This window comes from Gymnodraco acuticeps, unplaced genomic scaffold (genome assembly GCF_902827175.1).
Source record: "Gymnodraco acuticeps unplaced genomic scaffold, fGymAcu1.1, whole genome shotgun sequence".
Lineage (NCBI taxonomy): Eukaryota > Metazoa > Chordata > Actinopteri > Perciformes > Bathydraconidae > Gymnodraco > Gymnodraco acuticeps.
In genome coordinates this window covers 209,470-233,207 of record NW_022989914.1, presented here as the reverse complement: position 1 = coordinate 233,207, position 23,738 = coordinate 209,470, and the positions used below count along the sequence as shown (strand labels likewise).

At 40.1% G+C, this 23,738-nt stretch overlaps 2 protein-coding genes across 3 annotated transcripts in view; one reads left to right on the top strand and one right to left on the bottom strand.

Moving 5' to 3' along the window:
* Window positions 1-579: 579 nt before the first annotated feature.
* On the bottom strand, window positions 580-5,017 carry slc48a1a (solute carrier family 48 member 1a). Its single transcript, XM_034209794.1, has 3 exons — window positions 4,573-5,017; window positions 3,619-3,786; window positions 580-3,102 (listed from the first exon to the last, which is right to left on the bottom strand). The coding sequence occupies exons 1-3, from the start codon at window positions 4,700-4,702 to the stop codon at window positions 2,966-2,968; spliced, it is 435 nt and encodes a 144-aa protein (XP_034065685.1). The 5' UTR covers window positions 4,703-5,017; the 3' UTR covers window positions 580-2,965.
* A 1,998-nt stretch (window positions 5,018-7,015) lies between these two features.
* rapgef3 (Rap guanine nucleotide exchange factor (GEF) 3) overlaps window positions 7,016-23,738 on the top strand; it is a 76,645-nt gene continuing 59,922 nt past the window's right edge. The window contains exons 1-2 of one of the 2 annotated variants that reach the window (XM_034209791.1): window positions 7,016-7,119; window positions 15,490-15,563. In XM_034209791.1, the coding sequence (XP_034065682.1) occupies window positions 15,507-15,563 (57 nt within the window). In that variant the 5' untranslated portion in view covers window positions 7,016-7,119; window positions 15,490-15,506. The remainder of the gene's footprint in view (window positions 7,120-15,489; window positions 15,564-23,738) is intronic. The other variant, XM_034209792.1, reaches the window with a different exon arrangement.

Sequence of the window (23,738 nt, the reverse complement as noted above, 5' to 3'; positions counted from 1 at the left end):
ACATTGTCAAAAGCTAAACAGTTTCTAACCTTGAAAAAAAAAAAAATCATAATTCATTTCAAGGTAGAAAGTTGTTGGAATGTAAAAAGGATCCCAAATTAATGAAAGTAAAATATTTATTGAGTATTCTTTTTTGGACCATCTTTCCCAAGGTTTCATAAGAATTGCGTTTACACAAAATAGCTTTAAATGAAATAAAATATATAAAGACATGGCATAGTAAATACATTCTTCATCTTTGCACAAATGCTGAGAATGAGTGGATAATACTTTGGTTCCCATTCTCAATGTGCATTTTGTAACGATCTTGTTGTTTAATCGCATTAAAAGCCATGTGTTTCAGAGATGTGTCTGCAGCCGTGCGTTAACCTCCCAAATGTACCCCGTTTCATTCCAATATCAGTTTGTATCAGACAGTGTTTTAGTTTAAGATGTGATCAAATGCATTACTGTACCTTAATGTTGGAGTCTGCGGGCATTAGGCTCAGGTGCGTAATGACTCCTTTGGTTTATTACTTATCAAGATCTTAAAGCCCTGCAGGGTGGAGCTTAGAAAGAGAGACGTTTCAGCAAGCGTTGTTAATTATCAATAATTGCAACTTTAATGGGTTTTATTTACACGTAGCATCCCGACATCAACAGAAAATACATTTACACATGTTTTATGGTTGACAGCTGGAGCTAAAACACACAGAGTAGCTTGACACACGACACAAATGATAACATAATTAAACATCTTAAAAGGGAGAGACAGGGATGACCATGGGTTTTTTTTTTGTGCAAAACAATGGCATCAATATCAGGACTAAAGTGCGATCATTTATCAGATTCATTTGTATGAGGAATGTCATGATTTCCCCCAAATCACACCAAAAGAAAAAAGCATGTCGCCCCCTGGTGGACACATGAGGAAATACACCAATCCCACAGGAAAGCATTTTCTTTAACAGGTTTTGGAGGACGAAATAAAGGTTTAAATACGAGTGCAACTATTCATATCGGTAATCGAAGCTTTAAAAAAATGGGTTCTTAAATTGCGTCATCGATGAAGGTGAAACTGACTGCGTGGAGATTTAAGTGTGTTTTAAAAAAGCTAATTTAGGAACATTCGACAGAGCGATCAGCAGAGAGGCTTCAGGTTTTAAGCTTTGAGTTTTTACTTTCATTTGAATCATTGGATTAAAGACCTGTAACAGTGGGGATTTAATGTTTATATGGAGGTAGATTTGTCTTGATATGAATTGTGTGAACAGATCAATAATCTGAGTGTAAATGTAAACCAAACACTTCCATAATTGCAAAAAAAAGATTTGTAAACTCACATACATGTTTCAATAAATACACAAAAACATCCAGTGTGAAATTCTGTAAATAGTATAATTAATTTACAATTTAACGAAAAGCATTTGTGAATATATTTCTTACCTTAACAACTCTTTGATAAGTTGTACAGGTGTTTTTCTAGAAGACTACAGTATACATGAGAGTAACAAATGCCTCACTTCCGGGCAAAAATTACAGCCCCGCCCACTTTTGGGGGAAAACAAAGCTGTCATTTGAACGGCGGTCGATACAAATTCTGAAGTTTTTGCCAATCCGATCAGAAATGTAAGAAAACCGTGGATTTCTGGATCTTCAGAGAGCCCGATTACGATGGCCAGACAGGCAAACAATTACATTAAGCTATTGGAAATCGACGATCGGGCTCGAAATATGGTTAAATATAGCAGTAGGCTATCGATTCTGAGAGTAACTTTAAGGCCCCGCCCACTTTTGGGGGAAACAACGCTGTCATTTGAACGGCGATGAAGCCTGAAGCCAGAGCTCTTCTGTTACTGTCCTTTCTTCTTAGAGGAAGTCCAGAAACACTGAACTCTGGATTAGTTTTAATGTTTGATGTTAAAACTATTATTTTCTGCCTCGCTCATGAGAGTAACAGCTGGAGAAATTACAGCCTCGCCTACTGATTTTAATTTAACCACATATCGAGCCCGATTCTCGATTTCCAATGATTGAATGTAATTGTTTGCCTGACTGGTCATCGTAACCGGACTCTTTGAAGATCAGAAAATCAACAGTTTTCAAAAAGTTCTGATCGGATTGGCAAAAACTTCAGAATGTGAATTGACCGCCGTTCAAACGACAGCGTTGTTTTCCCCCAAAAGTGGGCGGGGCCGTAATTTTCGCCCGGACGTGACGTAGGTGTTACTCTCATCTATGAGGTGATACTGCGGCGCTGATCTTGTTTATAAGATATATCAATTATCGTAAACAACAACGTGACGTCTGTAAAAACACAGCTGTCTCTGCCGGCTGTTTGATACTCAGAGGAATTATACAGTTGTTGACGAACAGAAATATTGTTTTCTGGCACAACATTTTACGGGGAACATCTGCTCTGGTAGCACGGCTTGGACAAAACCCTGAGTCGTGAATGCAGTTTGAATTTGTGGATTTTAAATCTGTGTTTGTCGATCAGCTTTTACAAACTTAAAATTGTACTTTAAAAAAATATATTTACAAATGCTTTTCGTTCATTTGTAAATTAATTTGAGTATTTACAGATTTTTTTTTTGTGGCATTATTTGAAGCTCATTTTGCATTTGCACTTTTTGGTGAGTTTACATCCTTTTTGCATTTCTTTAAAGTGCGTTACACAGGTTATGGATCTGTTCACACGCATCATATTCAGACGACTACCTCCATAGTTTGAAGAGTCAAAACTCCCGAGATGAAATCTGTCTCTTAGAACAAGTCGGTCCACATTCGTAACTCAGAAGCAGTCTTCAGAGGCCAATCTACTTACAGGAATATAACATGTGTGTCATTAAAGTAGGAGAACAGGAAAACACACACACACAGCTCGTTAAGCAAGTGTGTGCGACTTCAATCCTCTGCTTTGTTCCAAAGCTCTTTTGAAACCCTCTCCGAGTCCATGGCAGTCTGTAAAAAGAAGTCCTCTGCACTAGAAGTCGCTGAGGATGCTGATGTCAGCGAACTCCTGCCGGTATCTGTAGGAGTACAGGGCGAGGAGGAAGGACCACTTGAAGGTGAGGAAGCTCCAGACGCTGGACAGGTAGAGGCTGCGGGGGTCCGTGGGGGCTGGGGGACACAAAACAACACTTATAATCCTTATATTAACCTGCACTCTTATGTAAACATGTTCATACAAATGCACAACTTTCTACTCTGATATCTTGTTTCAATAGTTCCTTTATTTTTGCTGTATTATTAATTTAAATCCTGTTTTTCATTCTGACACTGTAATTAAATAAAGTTCCATCTCATTAAGCTTAATTCTTAAAAACGCCTTATTGTGCTTTTTATGGGAGTTTCTCTCCAACACACTCCTTTGTTTACTTCCTGTGACATCACTGTGTATCACTCGCGCTCCTATTGGCTCGCGCTCCAACATGTTGTACGTGATAGGCTAAGGGGCGGGACATCTCTAAGCGCTTGACCAATCACAACAGAGCCGGCCAGCTAACCAATCAGAGCAGACTGGAGTATATTCTGAGACAACCCTACGCGCTGAAAGTATATTTGAATAGTTCCCGTGCCTATGGAAGGTATGATGACTTTCTATAAGCACTGTGTAAAGAGTAGAGAGAGGACTACTTTGTTTCTGAGTGATGGCGAGCGTGAGGAAGGTGATGAAGCCGGCGACCGCCAACATCGAGAAAATCACGCCGACAGCGATGAAGAACTTCAGACCTTTGAGCCAAGTGCGCCAGAAATCCTGCAGGTACATGACGTGTGTGACCAGACACCAGAACGCCAAGACACCTGCGCACACACACACACACACACACACACACACACACACACACACACACACACACAACACACACACACACACACACACACACACACACACACACACACACACACACACACACACACACACACACACACACACACACACACACACACACACAGTTGTAGTTTCTCAACATGGGCCAAATGTAGATACTTGAAGTATTACAGTACTGCATTATATTATAGCCTATCATGTGTTTTTATATGTAGAAAAGTAACTAGTGTTAAATACATTTGGTGCAGGAAAAAGTATTCACCTCTGAAATGTAGTGGACAGTAACATTTTGAAATCAGGAAGTAGTGTGGAGTATTATGAATACTGTGCCGTGGTATTTGAGGATCTGAATAATTAACACTGTACCTAACACATAGGCAGGCATGAGTTTTTAAAGCTATAACATATAAAGATCCCATAAACAGCTACTTTGCACAATTGCCAGTATGTGTCTGGAGTATATTTCTATATGTCTGTAGCTTAGTGAGATTATATAATGTAGAATATTCAATGTATTTTGTGTATTATGTACTCTATTGGGAATGTGTGTATAGTTTTGCTGCTAATGTTAATTGTATTATATTTGTATCTTACTGTGACTTTTAAAGATGTGTATCTCGTGTAATGCTTGACAACACTGTGACAAAATACATTTCACAATTTTGGATAATAACATGTCTTAAAATTTATCTAAACTAAATATGTAATATGCCAGTAAAACCTGTTAATAAGGAGTGTTTAAAGACATGTACACAGACCTGACAGGCCTCCCATGGCTGCGGTCCACGGCTGTTTGTAGGCGATGTTCCAGACCAGGAAAGCCGAGAGTCCAACCAAGGTCCCGAATGTAGCATAAGCTAAGCTAATGTAAATCCTTCTAACTCCCATTGTAAAAACACGACTAATGAAAGTAAAACGACTGAACCAGGCGTGACAAGTTACAAACAACAGACTGTGTTTCTACATCAACAGCTTACCGCCATGTTATGTAACAATAATATCATAATAACGAACACATTCATGTATTATAGGTTAGCTGAACGACGCTTAGCTATGTTAGCAAGATAGTTTAGCAGTGAAGATAATTAGTTTCTGTTTAAAGTGCGACACAAACTGCGACTGTTTAATTTGAAGCTAACAGCAGCTAAAGCTAAGTACCAACAGTGTTTATCTGATGTCCAGCCAAAGATGACTTGCTGTGATCAAGATGATACCCCCCAAAGCGGATCGTCATCTTCGTCTTGACGTCACAATATATTTAAGAGGATTACATTTCTACGGTTTTAATTGTTGGTACATATACTCCACTGTTATATGATACTGGAAATATAGAATAGTTTGTGGTTGAGGTGTTGAAACATAGAAATTGTTCGGGTTTGTAACGATTTGCCACACAGTCAGATGTATCTCTTATTCAGTCAACTGTCTTTGACTGAGGAAACCCCCCAACTCGCAAACACAGCGGTCCATAGAGGTGCAAAGAGGAACTGCAACACATAGATTAGCCGAACCACGCTTAGCAATGTTGGCAAGATATTTTTGCAGCGAAGATAGTTGGTTTCTGTTTAAAGTGCGACACAAACTGCGATATTTGAAGCTAACAGCAGCTAAAGACAACTGTTTTTATGTTCAGCCAAAGATGACCCGCTGTGATCAAGATGATTGCCCCATCACGGACTATCGTCTTCAATTTATACCTCCAAATATAAAAAAGGCTAACATTTCTTATATTATAATAGTTGGTAAATATACTGTTTTATGACAGTCGAAATATACATTATTTTTGCTGTAGCAGTGTTGGAAAGTACGATTTGTTATGGTTTGTTTTTAACGATTTGCCACCAAGTCAGATATATCTAAACACCTGAACATCAGCAGGAGAGGACTCTTTAAAGTAGAGACACTACATACTGATATATACCTGAACATGAGCAGGAGAGGACTCTTTAAAGTAGAGACAATACATACTGATATACACCTGAACATCAGCAGGAGAGGACTCTTTAAAGTAGAGACACTACATACTGATATACACCTGAACATCAGCAGGAGAGGACTCTTTAAAGTAGAGACACTACATACTGATATACACCTGAACATCAGCAGGAGAGGACTCTTTAAAGTAGAGACACTACATACTGATATACACCTGAACATCAGCAGGAGAGGACTCTTTAAAGTAGAGACACTACATACTGATATACACCTGAACATCAGCAGGAGAGGACTCTTTAAAGTAGAGATACTACAGACTGATATACACCTGAACATCAGCAGGAGAGAACTCTTTTGGGAAACTGAATAACCTCATGTAGCGTGAAGTGACTAGCTGTCTGCATGTAGCCCTGTGTAGCACAATGACAGTACATTAATATATAGCCTTGAATGATGCATTCATCTGTGAAAAAGCACATTCCTGTGTTCTATTTGTATCAAACATGTGATGTACAAGTCTTATAAGTTCATCACGTGTCTCATGCATAACAGGTTTGTCTGCAAAGGAATCAAAGCTGTCAGATGAATGGAGTGCAATAACATCTAAATAGAAAGGCAATTGTAAAAAGTAGCATCGATTGGAAATATCCAGGTTAATTCTCTAAATATTAAGGAGAGGAAATGTTTGAGAATAAAAAATGTGATATTCACATGAAACCGTGACTATGGAGAGAGTGGTTTTATCATAGTTTCCTGAACACACTGCTGCTCCTGTAACACAAGAACTTCCCGATTTGGGATCAATGAATTGTCTATCGATCTACTTTGAATAGAAATCTAGCTGATGCACATTACGTCTTGACTTTACAAGTGTTTCTGTGGTTGTTTGCAGCAGCAGTGTGCATCGTGTAGAGCATGTCACAGGAAAACCACAGCGAAACGAAAGCAAATTAAATCACAGACTGTGTCACACACACACACACACATGCCATGCATACATCACTTCAGGGGACATTACATTGACTTACATGCATTTCCTGGAGATTATCCTAACCTTAACCCTAACCAACACATGCCTAACCCTAAACAAGTCTTCACCCTAAAATGAATGATCCCCCTTATGGGGACCTCCAATTTGTCCCCATAAGGGAGGCGAGTCCCCACACATGACTGTGTAAACAGATTTAGGTCCCCACAAGTATAGTAATGCCAGGCCACACACACACTCTTCACGGCCAATCAGAGAGATACAGGAAGTTGAATCCACTCCCTATAACTCACATCAACAGAAACGTCTTCACTCAAATTAAGAGAGCGAAAAACTCAGAAAGCGTGGACTGACGCACACGGAGTGAAACACACGACCAGAGGTGAGTGTTTTTTAATCAACACTTTTGTGCAGATGTATTTAATTTCTTCAGATGGAAAATAGACTATTATGAGCAGTTTTGCAGATTATTTGACAAAGTAAGTTGTTTATTTCCTAATGATTAGTTAACGTTGTTGTGTGTTTGAACTGAACGAGTGATAAAAGGATGAGCATGTGACACGCAGCAGCCGGAGTGTTTGCAGAGGTTCAGAAATATGTTAAAATAATTATACAAATGTTTGTCCTCTTTGACCATATTTTATATTTATTTATGTTATTTTCTTATTTAATTTGTATTATTTATCTATACATTTTTTATTTGGTTAATTTATTTATGTGTTATTTTCTTATATAAACAAGTTTAAAAATAAAAAGTAAATGAAGAAGGCATGATGGAGACATTTGGGACACTCACTGTCACTGCTAACTGGACAGGGGAGAGGAAGGAAGTGTGTGTGTGTGTGTGTGTGTGTGTGTGTGTGTGTGTGTGTGTGTGTGTGTGTGTGTGTGTGGTGTGTGTGTGTGTGTGTGTGTGTGTGTGTGTGTGTGTGTGTGTGTGTGTGTGTGTGTGTGTGTGTGTGTCCTAGCATTACTATACTTGTGGGGACCTAAATCTGTTTACACAGTCACGTGTGGGGACTCGCCTCCCTTATGGGGACAAATTGGAGGTCCCCATGAGGGGGATCATTAATTTTAGGGTGAAGACTTGGTTAGGGTTAGGATTAGCCATGTGTTGGTTAGGGTTAAGGTTAGGATAAGTCTCCAGGAAATGCATGTAAGTCAATGTAATGTCCACTGAAGTGATATATACATGGTGTGTGTGTGTGTGTGTGTGTGTGTGTGTGTGTGTGTGTGTGTGTGTGTGTGTGTGTGTGTGTGTGTGTGTGTGTGTGTGTGTGTGTGTGTGTGTGTGTGTGTGTGTGTGTGTGTGTGTGTGTTGTGTGTGTGTTGTGTGTGTGTGTGTGTGTGTGGTGTGTGTGTGTGTGTGTGTGTGTGTGTGTGTGTGTGTGTGTGTGTGTGTGTGTGTGTGTGTGTGTGTGTGTGTGTGTGTGTGTGTGTGTGTGTGTGTGTGTGTGTCTCTCAAGCCTGGCACAACAGAGATGTTTGGGCGTAGATCTGTTGCAGGAAATCCCACTCCCATTCCCGGAGGATCTGAGTAGAAACACATGAACGCTCAGATTAAAATAAGAAAGAAAGAAACACACGAAAATATTCAATAAAATACATAAAAGTGCACAAAAATCCTTCACTTTAGTTTACGTACTTTTTAAACTCTTTTATTCTGTGGTTCGTTTATATAAAGGAGAATCAGTGGAAAGATTCTTATCTTAATATTTATTTTTAGATTTGTGTAAATTATCAGTAAGTAGTGTCTCTACTTTAAAGAGTCCTCTCCTGCTGATGTTTCAGGTGGTATATCAGTATGTAGTGTCCTCTACTTTAAAGAGTCCTCTCCTGCTGATGTCCAGGTGTATATCAGTATGTAGTTTGTCTCTACTTTAAAGAGTCCTCTCCTGCTGATGTTCAGGTGTATATCAGTATGTAGTGTCTCTACTTTAAAGAGTCCTCTCCTGCTGGTGTTCAGGTGTATATCAGTATGTAGTGTCTCTACTTTAAAGAGTCCTCTCCTGCTGCTGTTTCAGGTGTATATCAGTATGTAGTGTCTCTACTTTAAAGAGTCCTCTCCTGCTGATGTTCAGGTGTATATCAGTATGTAGTCTCTACTTTAAAGAGTCCTCTCCTGCTGATGTTCAGGTGTATTCAGTATGTAGTGTCTCTACTTTAAAGAGTCCTCTCCTGCTGATGGGTCAGGTGTATATCAGTATGTAGTGTCTCTACTTTAAAGAGTCCTCTCCTGCTGGTGTTCAGGTGTATATCAGTATGTAGTGTCTCTACTTTAAAGAGTCCTCTCTGCTGGTGTTCAGGTGTATATCAGTATGTAGTGTCTCTACTTTAAAGAGGTCCTCTCCTGCTGATGTTCAGGGTGTATATCAGTATGTAGTGTCTCTACTTTAAAGAGTCCTTCTCCTGCTGATGTTCAGGTGTAATCAGTATGTAGTGGCTCTACTTTAAAGAGTCCTCACCTGCTGGTGTTCAGGTGTATATCGTATGTAGTGTCTCTACTTTAAAGAGTCCTCTCCTGCTGATGTTCAGGTGTATATCAGTATGTAGTCTCTACTTTAAAGAGTCCTCTCCTGCTGATGTTCAGGTGTATATCAGTATGTAGTGTCTCTACTTTAAAGAGTCCTCTCCTGCTGATGTTCAGGTGTATATCATTATGTAGTGTCTCTACTTTAAAGAGTCCTCTCCTGCTGATGTTCAGGTGTATATCATTATGTAGTGTCTCTACTTTAAAGAGTCCTCTCCTGCTCATGTTCAGGTGTATATCAGTATGTAGTGTCTCTACTTTAAAGAGTCCTCTCCTGCTGATGTTCAGGTGTATATCAGTATGTAGTGTCTCTACTTAAAGAGTCCTCTCCTGCTGATGTTCAGCTGTATATCAGTATGTAGTGTCTCTACTTGAAAGAGGCTTTCCTCTGAACTGAAAGACACTATAAGTCACTTTGTGTTGATTTCTCAGTTTCCATCCACATCCAATATTATAAACACCTGGATGGAGCATGCTTTGGTGTCAGAAGAAAAGAGGCAAGTTATTTAAAAATAATGAAATAATGGTTCTACTTATGTCTTTGTAAGATTTACAACACAAAACCGTCAATTTGTAATATGAAGACGGTGAAATAAAGTCAACTGTGTGCCTTTAATTTAAATACACTCACAGCAATGCATGATGTTCTGCTGAAGGTGTTTTTGTTCATGCAGGCCATGTGGAGGAGGCATCGGTTTCACATTCAAACCGTTTAAAAACACTGTAAACTCCTTGCAGTAACGTGAGTGCAGATTGCAGAGTGTGTGTGTTCTCAACAGAGGGCAGCATTTATTCTCACAACGCAGAGGTGGAGGACAGATTTTATATTAAAGGGGACCTATCATGCAAAATGCACTTGTTGATGTCTTTTATACATAACATTGTGTCCCCGGTGTGTCGGAGAAAATAAAACCCTCTCTCTTCCTCCGTACCCAAATCTTTTAAAAACGGGGGTACAACAAGGATACAGATTTGCTGCCGATATGATGTCAAATCGGCGGACAGAAAGTTGCTATCAGAAACAATGCCTGACGTGTTTTGGACGTAATCTTGTTTTTGTTTACATTAGCAAGCCTCGCTAACACTCAGAGCTAACCTGTACTGGAGAGCACATGTGTTTCAAAACCAGGAAATCAAAAGGAACTCACCTTGTGATAAACCCGCAAGAGAAAAAGCATTTGAGCTCCAAACTGTTTCAGAAATAATCCTTGATATGGTTTAGAACAGGATGGCGTTTTATCACAGCAGAATGTAACTTTATCTCCGGTAGAATTCTGATCAGGCATTAGCTCCGCCTCCTTCTTTTTTTTTTCTTTCTTTTTTTTTTAAAGCTTAAGACCCAAATTCTGCGTTTCTCTAACAGCTGGAATAGAGGGGTTTGAGCAGTATGAGGCATGGCTACAATGGGGGATCTGTTTGGGATTTTAAGCAAAAAAACTTCACAGACATGTTTTGTATAGGTATGGCCCGACAATATATTTTTCCAATATAGCATGATAGGTCCACTTTAAAGTAAAAGTAGTAATACTAAAGCGTAAAAATACTTAGTCTCGCATTCAACGTCCTATATTTGTGATACCAAATGTAAAAAAGGAACACATTTGTTCAGAATCTCAACTCAATGACTGGATTTTGATTATTGATGCATCACAATAATAACTTATAATACACCTCTTTATATACACTGTTATATAAGTCTTATGTATAGTACAATGTGTAATTTCTTACATCAACTTGTTATGTCTGTACAAATATCTTAATATATATTGTTTCTACTGTAAAGGGGACCTATTATCATGCAAAATGCACTTTGTGATGTCTTCTCTACATAACCATGTGTCCCCGGTGAGTCGGGGAACTCACGCAGCATCAGAAAATAAAACCCTCTCTCTTTTCCTCCGTACCCAAATCTCTAAAAACGGGGAACAACGGAGCTGATCCAGATTTGCGTCCGATATGACGTAATATCTGAAATGTGGACCCACGGCCCAATCAGAAACGTTGCTATCAGAAACAATGCCCGACTCTTTTGGACGTAATATGGTCGGTGTTTACATTAGCATCGCTAACACTCAGAGCTAACCTGTACTGGAGAGCATGTGTGTGAAGAAGCAGGAAGTAAAAATGAACTCACCTTGTGGTATAACCGGCAAGAGAGAAAGCCTTTGAGCTCCAGACTGTTTCAGAGATAATCCTTGATAATCCATGATATGGCGTTTCATCACGGCAGTGTTTAGTTTAGACAGTAGCTGCCGGGTCCCGCATGAGCTCAGACCCCTCCTCTTTAAAGTTTTATACCCAAATCAGCACTTTTGAAACAGGAAGTGAAATAGAGGGATATGATAATAGCATGATAGGTGACCTTTAACTTCTTTTGTTTATTTTATTTTGGACATTTTACTTCCACGTATACGTTTATATACATATTTTTTTACTTTTATTTATCCTTTAACTTCCTCTAATGTCTTTACTTTATTTTATATTCTTATCGGACATTTCAATTTATTGTGTTTTTATAAATAATTGTATTTTCAAAAATGTTGCGTACTAGAACTATAAATACGCATCAAATAAGAAAATAAAACTACCCCAAAATTGTCTTAATTCACAATACTTGAGTACTTCATCACACCACTGTCAGGTGTTCAGGGCGTCTGCGTTATCTCTCCATCTTCTTCATAACTGAAAAACAGGACCATCAACAATCCAGCCGTCACACAGAAAAATTCAATTATCTTCAAGATCAAATCTGAGATAATCCCCCAGTGTAGAGATTATCTTTGCAGGAATCAGTGTGTCTGTTCGAACCCCTTAATATAGGCTACAGTATTAAACACACGGCTGTAAACAGAGGAATCAAACAGCTGTTTATCAGAGGAACCATCAAGTCTACGTTCTCTCAGGAGGAAGGACAACTGGATTCCTTTATTGTGAACGATCTTAATGTTGAAGCATTCAGAGGGAGGGAGGGAGGACGGACGGACGGACGGACACACACACACACACATACACACACGAAACTGCTTCATGGTTTTCCCTTTCTTTGCTTCATTTGTTCTGTAAATTCAGCAGGTGAACCTATATGTTCATACAATAGTGTGTGTGAGCTTAACTGTGTGTGTTCAACTAAAACGGAGCATTTTCTATCAGCTCAGATTTCATTTCTGCTCATGTGTTTCAGTGCTGGTGTGTGTGTGTGTGTGTGTGTGTGTGTGTGTGTGTGTGTGTGTGTGTGTGTGTGTGTGTGTGTGTGTGTGTGTGTGTGTGTGTGTGTGTGTGTGTGTGTGTGTGTGTGTGTGTGTGTGTGTGTGTGTGTGTGTGTGTGTGTGTGTGTGTGTGTTACAAAAAGGTTCGATGAAAAAACTAGGAATTAAATAAGATGGCTAGAGTCACCAAAAATGTATCCTTAGGTGCTTGTATTGACAGCAAACATGCTGAAAAAACACAAAGTAACAAGGATTTTACAGGAAGAAAACAAAAACCTCCTATATACATACAGGTCGAGGCCATATAACTGGTACCTCTCTGCTCTACAGCCACAGTCAGCCCCTCTAAAACACTTGTGGCCAGGGTTGTATACATGTTAAGCCCCTCCCCATAGGACAATCCACTATTTATACCCCTAACCAATGTCATTCTAATCTACAAACACATTCACAATGCAAGACAAATGACCCAAACACAACAAATCAAAATAGGTCAACATATTATATCTTTCTGACCTCAGAAGCCCCAAACAATTAAGCAATAGCTCACGACAGGCCGTGGTATATGCTCATTATATCACAGCTAAGGGGCGTGGTTCAACAACCCCCTTAGCTGTGATATAATGAGCACATATCACGGCCTGAAGTGAGCTATTGCTTTTATAAAACGGTTACCAAGTGTGGCAATATGAAAGAAAAATACACACTCTAATTTAAATAGTTTTTATTAGTAAATAATGATGTTCAAAATAAAATAGTCCCTCCGTTGCCTTCTGCACGAAACATAGTGCGAGGTGGTTGCTATGCAACAACACTAACAGCTAGCGAACATATCAGACAGAGAGCGTTGATCCATTATTTGGCTATTTATTTACATTCATTTGTATGTTGCCGTTTGTTGTGCAGCCACTGAAAACCTGTCCAGCATCAGTAGCATGGCTTACGAGGTTACTTGTAGGTTGAGGTTGTTCTATCTAGGCTGTTGCTTGGCGTGGCGAGAATATTGCTCCACTTTCTCCGGTCCCCGAGATTCAGCTTCCAGTAGCTCTGGAGAGAGCTTTCGCACCTGTGGCCACTAACGGTCATCATTTCTCTGCTTTGTTTCAAGACCCGCATCAGAAAGCTTTTGAATGGTGGTACTTCTCCAGTTGGTCTACCTGCTCTTCACGTAGCTCTGCATGTCGTCCTTTAGGTGCTTTTTTTTTTCTGGAGATAGGCACTCCTCAATCTACTCCTCCATAGTAAGGCCACCCCGGAGGTCGAAGTTCATCTTAAATGTTTCCATTTTATGCTTTGTAAGTTTGTTTCGTAACGGAAGAAATGGAAATATATAAAACTGACAAGTCAAATCAAGCAATCTGATTGGTCGATAGTGTTTTTGCGGACCTCTTTGATTACAGATTTGAAAACATTGTTGCTTGCTTTAAAAGTAGCTAAATTCATTATGTCAAACCTTGGAAAGTATCTAGATATCCTGCCATAATGCCAAAGGAACTGCACACTGAATAGGCCTATGTTTTACCGTTTGATGTCTATGTCTGGACCGCTGCGTAAAAAGGAGGGTTTCTGCCCCGTTACTTCTCCGCTTGTTACGTTCCCTTGTAGATCTAGGGGTACCAAGGGAAGTAGCGACACACAAGATAGCCGGACGAGAGAAAAAGGAGAGGAAACTGAATGCTGAAGGAGTTTAAGTGAGGTTTTAATTGGTAAATAAGTAAGGCGGCTCACCAGCCAAATTACAAAACACTCTTACAATAAACACACAACTATGCTGGGTCTCACACAGAGACATGCTGCACACATGCAGCCAGATGAGAAGGCGAGAAAAGGCCTCTCACTGCCGTCCTCCTCAGGTCCTATATGGAAGCCCTGATTGAGGATTGGGAGCACCTGGGGAGATGCTGCACCTGGGGACAATCAGGCTGCACCTGGGGAGTCAGAGGGAGAGAGAGAAACACACACCCACGACCACACAAACACTACGGCACGTAACACCGCTGCTTTCTTGTTCCAGTTTGAAAAGCAAACTGCCAACTGTATACTGTTTTACTCAGACGCGGAGGGATACTGACTTGTTGTGAAAAGTAATTTACAATTCTACCCGTGGTATACGCTCAGTATATCACGGCTAAGAACCAATCAGATTGCTTGATTTGACTTGTCCGTTTTATAATAACATTTTTACACTCGCAAGAAAAGTGCCACCCGCGCCCATGCACATGGTATGCTCCAATTGAGCACAGGTGTTCCCACTGATTGAGCCTCGACTTAAGGCTGCTTCTTTCTGTTGCTCTGTTTGGCCTTCACAACCTTGAAGGAGAGGGTAAGCAGGTTACTTGCAAAAAGACTTCCAATAAATCTGTTTTGAACAAACAATGACTTGGGTTTTATTTTATCAATGTCCAGGTAAGTTATTAATGTGTTTCCCTCAGTGTGCCTTTTACCATGCCCCTATGCCAGCTGTGATGAAGGCTTCTTCTTCACAGTGTGTTAATTAAACGTTACTTAAATTAAATGAAAGTCTCCATAATGTAACTTGAATCATTTTTGTGTTTTGCACTATTGTATGTCATTCATGTTAAATATAGTTTGTATCTTGCGTTGTTGGAGGACACTTCAGAGTGTAATGACCAGAAGTACGCTGTAGCTTTGGTGCATATCACAAATGCTGCCTTTGTATGCAGGCTGCAGTAAATCACATTAAACACAGCGTGGCCTCTTGTCCTTATTTTACAGTCTGCACATCGATCTGCTTCGGGTGAGAATCGGCTCGACAAATGGATTCCTATGTTTTTTTTCTTTGGTTTTTAAATAATGTGTTTTTATTTCTTGTTTATTAAATTACATGTTACTTGTTAGACGCTTTTATCCAAAGCGACTAACATACTCTATACTGTGGACAATCCCCACAGGAGCAACATGCTGACTGCAGTGGGACTCGAACTTGCTATGCTCTGATACGAAGATCAGCGTACTAACCCACTAAGCCACAGCCTCCCATTTATGTCACACACAGTTCGAGACTTCTCCCTGATGGAGAGCCTGGTGAAATCTATCTGCTCTCCACTGAGGCGCTGCACACCTGGAGGGGTGAGTCAAAACACACACACACACACACACTCACACTCACACTCACACACACACTAGAAGGGGGAATTTCCATTAATAAAAATATATATTTAAAATCAGTAACAGGTCTCCTTTGTTTACTTTCGGAATATAGTGACATGACTCGCGCTCCTATTGGCTAGCGCTCCAACACATTGTACGTGATAGGCTAAGGGGCGGGACATCTCTAAGCGGTTGACCAGTCACAACAGAGCCGGCCAGCTAACTAATCAGAGCAGACTGGGCTCTGGTTTCAGACAGAGGGTGAAAAGAGGTGCTGCAGCACAGGCAGTATGAGAGAAATACAGAGCATTCTGAACATTAAAGCATGGAGCCATGTAGAGACACTACATACTGATATACACCTGAACATCATCAGGAGAGGACTCTTTAAAGTAGAGACACTACATACTGATATACACCTGAACATCAGCAGGAGAGGACTCTTTAAAGTAGAGACACTACATACTGATATACACCTGAACATCAGCAGGAGAGGACTCTTTAAAGTAGAGACACTACATACTGATATACACCTGAACATCAGCAGGAGAGGACTCTTTAAAGTAGAGACACTACATACTGATACACACCTGAACATCAGCAGGAGAGGACTCTTTAAAGTAGAGACACTACGTACTGATACACACCTGAATATCAGCAGGAGAGGACTCTTTAAGTAGAGACACTAAATACTGAATACACCTGAACATCAGCAGGAGAGGACTCTTTAAAGTAGAGACACTACATACTGATATACACCTGAACATCAGCAGGAGAGGACTCTTTAAGTTAGAGACACTACTACTGATATACACCTGAACATCAGCAGGAGAGGACTCTTTAAAGTAGAGACACTACGTACTGATACACACCTGAACATCAGCAGGAGAGGACTCTTAAAGTAGAGGACACTACGATACTGGATTACACACCTGAAACATCAGCAGGAGAGGACTCTTTAAAGTAGAGACACTACTACGTACGATACACACCTGAACATCCAGGAGAGGTACTCTTATGTAGACACGACATAACTGGATACAACTGACATCAGCAGGAGAGGACTCTTTAAAAGTAGAGCCACTAATACTGATATACACCTGAAACATCAGCGGAGAGGACTCCTTTAAAACACATTCCTGATGAGACGCTGTCGCTGTTCTCTAAAATAAAAACTGTTCCTGCCCTTCAAGAACTTTATCTGAGAGTCCCTGTTCTCACAGAGCTACAGCTGCACAGCCTGATACGGGTGTGTGTGTGTGTGTGTGTGTGTGTGTGTGTGTGTGTATGAAGTGTGTGTATGAAGTGTGTGTATGAAGTGTGTGTGCAGTCTAGGAACATTATACTCGTTGAATGACCTTGATTCAGTGTTGTGAAGTTACAGGTGTGTGTTTAGGTTCAACAGAGCTGTGTAACATCGTGAGGAGGGATTTATAGAAAGGATAAATGATTTTTTAATGCAGGGAAATATACAACTTTCATATCAGAATACTTAGTTTATCCCTGGGGTAAATTGGTTTTTCAGATGCTCTATTTTAACAGACATGCAACATTTAAGTGATTCGTAAAAATGTGCAATTGTACTACGAATTAATATTTAAAAAATTGCATTTTACCATATGTGGTGTCTTAATATTAATAATCTGAAGTGTCTTGGTGATGAAGCCTGAATTAGAGTCAAGTATCTTAACTAACCATTGTATTTGCATTGATAGTTTTTAAAATGCGTAATGTTTAATGCAATGCTCAAAATATGATTTAAAATTCACAATATTTTTTAATGTAATTTTGGCTTTTTTCGCGTAACTTTTTCTAGAAAACGATATTTTTAAAATGTTTTGTAAATAAATACAATTCCAATAACAGGATATCATTCCTCAAAAAATAAACAACACCACAATAAATCTGTTTACAATAATCACCTCTTTGTTGACCAGGATTTATTTATTCAATTTTATTTTTTAAATCTACTGGCTTTTATTTTTTCAGAGAAATATTTGGATCATTATTTAAACATAATAGACTATTCTGATCATTATCAATAATTGATGTTGTCATTCATCATCACTGACATTTACAAATTACAAAGAAATCTTGTAGATCTTATAAATAATAAAAAACGGACAACGTGTGCACTTGTTCCTTCACTCGGACTCACAATGCATCGATGTCAAGGTAATTAAATCAAACACACATTAATTAGTCGCTGAGATGCCAGAGGATGCGTGTAAAAGCGCGCACTCGCAGCTCGGCAGCGCGCCCGTGTGTGTGTGACGGATGGCTGCACACTGCGCTCCTCCTCACCATGAGTGTGTGTGTGTGTGTGTGCACGTGTGCGTGTGTGTGTGTGTGAGAGTGAGGAGGAGGCAGGTCCGGGTCTGAGCTGCAGACTCCTGCGGGCTTCAGAGGGACATCATGCGGACTCCTGAGCACACTCCTGAGCCCTGAGAGGAGGATCTACTTTTTTCCCGATGATAATAACAATAATGATAATGTCTGGAGCTGCGGAGGATTCTGCCGGGGGAAGTAGTTCGTCGCTAGTTTGGATCTGAGACAAGATGCATCTGTTTCGGACTCACAACTACCGAGTGTTCCCGGACCGATCCGCAGGGGAGAGCCCGACCATCAGAGGCATCAGCTGGGTATGCGGGTCTACTTTACCGCGGAGGAATAACTGTGGCTCTGTTAGCTGCAGGTGGTGCAGGAAGAGGATCAGGGGATTACTTTAATAAACATTTATTATCTTCATTATCGATGAATCTGCTTATTAATAGTTTCCAGAGGTGGAACAAATACTCTGATTATTATCTTAAGTAAAAGTAGTAATACTACAGTGTACACATAAGTAAGTCTACTTTACAAAACGAACGTATTAGCATTAAAAAAACACTTTAGGCAGCAAAAGGTGTGTGTGTGTGTGTGTGTGTGTGTGTGTGTGTGTGTGTGTGTGTGTGTGTGTGTGTGTGTGTGTGTGTGTGTGTGTGTGTGTGTGTGTGTGTGTGTGTTTAGCTAACCTCACATCCTGTAAACTCCTGCTCAAGTCTCCAAAGCAGAAACTTTATTTATATTCCAGGATAAACTCGTCTCGGTCTGGAGCACGTCGTCTATTGTTTCAGCAGATTGGGCGTGGGGGCACACGAGGAGGAAGAAACAATGTATATTTATTATACACTCAGGTTATAAATAGCGTGTGTTGTTCACCTTTCAGTACGACTTCAAAGGAGTTTGTAAATAATGCACAAAGAGTCCAGGTCACAGGAAGTCTATACATTTACTTTCAACAGGTCAACTGTGAATCTCCACAGACTGCAGCCTGACCTTCCTGCTGCTACAGGACAAATATCACCGCAACTAAAGAGGTGTAACTATTCTATCATAGTTCAGTATTTACGCGACAATCATGTACTGCCAGTTTGACAACTTCTTAATCTCTGGATGAAGCTAACATGGAGCACATATTGTTATACGTCACATGAGCTGTTTGACTTGTTGCTGCTGCACCAAGTGTGTTTGCTCAGGTTATCATTATGATTAATTACACAGGAGATGTCATCGCATGCAGGCCAATAACAAGATTTATGCAAAGAGTAAAGTTCACAGCATTCTAGAAAACACCATAAAATGGCAAATGCACTGACTTTATGTTTGGTTATCTTTCCTCTGGGGACATCTGTTGTACTATAGTGGTACAAAGACGGGATCTGCATCAACAAACAATCCTTTTATGATGTCAAAATTATTCAGGTGTATATGAAGTGTCTCTACTTTAAAGAGTCCTCTCCTGCTGATGTTCAGGTGTATATCAGTATGTAGTGTCTCTACTTTAAAGAGTCCTCTCCTGCTGATGTTCAGGTGTATATCAGTATGTAGTGTCTCTACTTTAAAGAGTCCTCTCCTGCTGATGTTCAGGTGTATATCAGTATGTAGTGTCTCTACTTTAAAGAGTCCTCTCCTGCTGATGTTCAGGTGTATATCAGTATGTAGTGTCTCTACTTTAAAAGAGTCCTCTCCTGCTGATGTTCAGGTGTATATCAGTATGAGTGTCTCTACTTTAAAGAGTCCTCTCCTGCTGATGTTCAGGTGTATATCAGTATGTAGTGTCTCTACTTTAAAGAGTCCTCTCCTGCTGATGTTCAGGTGTATATCAGTATGTAGTGTCTCTACTTTAAAGAGTCCTCTCCTGCTGATGTTCAGGTGTATATCAGTATGTAGTGTCTCTACTTTAAAGAGTCCTCTCCTGCTGATGTTCAGGTGTATATCAGTATGTAGTGTCTCTACTTTAACAGAGTCCTCTCCTGCTGATGTTCAGAGGTGTATATCAGGATGTAGTGTCTCTACTTTAAAGAGTCCTCTCCTCTGGTGGGGGGGGGCAGGGGGGTAGAGCAGGGAATAGGGGTGGCTGGGGCTGCACTGATGATTATCAGGTGTATATCAGTATGTAGTGTCTCTACTTTAAAGAGTCCTCATCCTGCTGATGTTCAGGTGTATATCAGTAATGAAGTGTCTCTACTTTAAAGAGTCCTCTCCTGCGGATGACAGGTGTATATCAGTATGTAGTGTCTCTACTTTAAAGAGTCCTCTCCTGCTGATGATCAGGTGTATATCAGTATGTAGTGTCTCTACTTTAAAGAGTCCTCTCCTGCTGATGTTCAGGTGTATATCAGTATGAGTGTCTCTACTTTAAAGAGTCCTCTCCTGCTGATGTTCAGGTGTATATCAGTATGTAGTGTCTCTACTTTAAAGAGTCCTCTCCTGCTGATGTTCAGGTGTTTATCAGTATGTAGAGTCTCTACTTTAAAGAGTCCTCTCCTGCTGATGTTCAGGTGTATATCAGTATGTAGTGTCTCTACTTTAAAGAGTCCTCTCCTGCTGATGTTCAGGTGTTTATCAGTATGTAGAGTCTCTACTTTAAAGAGTCCTCTCCTGCTGATGTGCAGGTGTATATCAGTATGTAGTGTCTCTACTTTAAAGAGTCCTCTCCTGCTGATGTCCAGGTGTATATCGTATTGTAGTGTCTCTACTTTAAAGAGTCCTCTCCTGCTGATGTTCAGGTGTATATCAGTATGTAGTGTCTCTACTTTAAAGAGTCCTCTCCTGCTGATGTTCAGGTGTATATCAGTATGTAGTGTCTCTACTTTAAAGAGTCCTCTCCTGCTGATGTTCAGGTGTATATCAGTATGTAGTGTCTCTACTTTAAAGAGTCCTCTCCTGCTGATGTTCAGGTGTATATCAGTATGTAGTGTCTCTACTTTAAAGAGTCCTCTCCTGCTGATGTTCAGGTGTATATCAGTATGTAATGTATCTACTTTAAAGAGTCCTCTCATGCTGATGTTCAGGTGTATATCAGTATGTAGTGTCTCTACTTTAAAGAGTCCTCTCCTGCTGATGTTCAGTGTGTATATCAGTATGTAGTTGTCCTCCTACTTTAAAGAGTCCTCTCCTGCTGATGTTCAGGTGTATATCAGTATGTAGTGTCTCTACTTTAAAGAGTCCTCTCCTGCTGATGTTCAGGTGTATATCAGTCTGTAGTGTCTCTACTTTTAAAGAGTCCTCTCCTGCTGATGTCCAGGTGTATATCAGTATGTAGTGTCTCTACTTTAAAGAGTCCTCTCCTGCTTGATGTTCAGGTGTATATCAGTATGTAGTGTCTCTACTTTAAAGAGTCCTCTCCTGCTGATGTTCAGGTGTATATCAGTATGTAGTGTCTCTACTTTAAAGAGTCCTCATCCTGTGATGTTCAGGTGTATATCAGTATGTAGTGTCTCTACTTTAAAGAGTCCTCTCCTGTTGATGTTCAGGTGTATATCAGTATGAAGTGTCTCTACTTTAAAGAGTCCTCTCCTGTTGATGTTCAGGTGTATATCAGTATGAAGTGTCTCTACTTTAAAGAGTCCTCTCCTGTTGATGTTCAGGTGTATATCAGTATGAAAGTGTCTCTACTGTAAAGAGTCCTCTCCTGTTGATGTTCAGGTGTATATCAGTATGAAGTGTCTCTACTTTAAAGAGTCCTCTCCTGCTGATGTTCAGGTGTATATCAGTATGAAGTGTCTCTACTTTAAAGAGTCCTCTCCTGCTGATGTTCAGGTGTATATCAGTATGAAGTGTCTCTACTTTAAAGAGTCCTCTCCTGCTGATTTTCAGGTGTATATCAGTATGTAGTGTTCCTACTTTAAAGAGTCCTCTCCTGCTGATGTTTCATGTGTATATCAGTATGTAGTGTCTCTACTTTAAAGAGTCCCTCTCCTGCTGATGTTTAGGTGTATCAGTAATGTAGTGTCCTCTACTTTAAGAGTCCTCTCCTGATGATTTTCAGGTGTATATCAGTATGTAGTGTCTCTACTTTAAAGAGTCCTCTCCTGCTGATGTTCAGGTGTATATCAGTATGTAGTGTCTCTACTTTAAAGAGTTCTCTCTCCTGCTGATGTTCAGGTGTATATCAGTATGTAGTGTCGCTTACTTTAAAGAGTCCTCTCCTGTGAGTCAGGTGTATATCAGTATGTAGTGTCCTCTACTTTAAAGAGTCTCTCCTGCTGATGTCAGGTGTATATCAGTATGTAGTGTATCTACTTTAAAGAGTCCTCTCCTGCTGATGTTTCAGGTGTATATCAGTATGTAGTGTCTCTACTTTAAAGAGTCCTCTCCTGCTGATGTTTCAGGTGTGTATATCAGTTATGAAGTGTCCTCTACTTTAAAGAGCCTCTCCCTGTTGATGGTTCAGGTGATATATCAGTATGAAGTGTCCTCTACTTTAAAGAGTCCCTCTCCTGCCTTGATGTTCAGGTGTTATATCAGTATGAAGTGTCTCTACTTTAAAGAGTCCCTCTCCTGCTGATGTTGCAGGTGTATATCAGTATGAAGGGGGGTCTCTCTTTCCTCTACTTTAAAGAGTCCTCTCCTGCTGATGTTCAGGTGTATATCATTAAGTGTCTCTACTTTAAAGTCCTCTCCTGCTGATGTTCAGGTGTATATCAGTATGTAGTGTCTCTACTTTAAAGAGTCCTCTCCTGCTGATTTTCAGGTGTATATCAGTATGTAGTGTCTCTACTTTAAAGAGTCCTCTCCTGCTGATGTTTAGGTGTATCAGTATGTAGTGTCTCTACTTTAAAGAGTCCTCTCCTGCTGATGTTCAGGTGTATATCAGTATGTAGTGTCTCTACTTTAAAGAGTCCTCTCCTGCTGATGTTCAGGTGTATATCAGTATAGTGTCTCTACTTTAAAGAGTCCTCTCCTGCTGATGTCAGGTGTTATCAGTATGAGTGTCTCTACTTTAAAGAGTCCTCTCTGCTGATGTTCAGGTGTATATCAGTATGTAGTGTCTCTACTTTAAAGAGTCCTCTCCTGCTGATGTTCAGGTGTATATCAGTATGTAGTGTCTCTACTTTAAAGAGTCCTCTCCTGCTGATGTTCAGGTGTATATCATAGTAGTGTCTCTACTTTAAAGAGTCCTCTCCTGCTGATGTCCAGGTGTATATCAGTATGTGTCTCTACTTTAAAGAGTCTCTCCTGCTGATGTTCAGGTGTATATCAGTATGAGTGTCTCTACTTTAAAGAGTCCTCTCCTGCTGATGATCAGGTGTATATCAGTATGTAAGTGTCTCTACTTTAAAGAGTCCTCTCCTGTGATGTTCAGGTGTATATCAGTATGAAGTGTCTCTACTTTAAAGAGTCCTCTCCTGTGATGATCAGGTGTATATCAGTATGAGTGTCTCTACTTTAAAGAGTCCTCTCCTGTGATGTTCAGGTGTTATCAGTATGTAAGAGTCTCTACTTTAAGAGTCCTCTCCTGCTGATGTTCAGGTGTATATCAGTATGTATGTCTCTACTTTAAAGAGTCCTCTCCTGCTGATGTTCAGGTGTTTATCAGTATGTAGAGTTCCTACTTTAAAGAGTCCTCTCCTGCTGATGTGCAGGTGTATATCAGTATGTAGTGTCTCTACTTTAAAGAGTCCTCTCCTGCTGATGTCAGGTGTATATCGGTATGTAGTGTCTCTACTTTTAAAGAGTCCTTCCTGCTGAGTCAGTGTATATCAGTATGTAGTGTCTCACTTTAAAGAGTCCTCTCCTGCTGATGTTCAGGTGTATATCAGTATGTAGTGTCTCTACTTTAAAGAGTCCTCTCCTGCTGATGTTCAGGTGTATATCAGTATGTAGTGT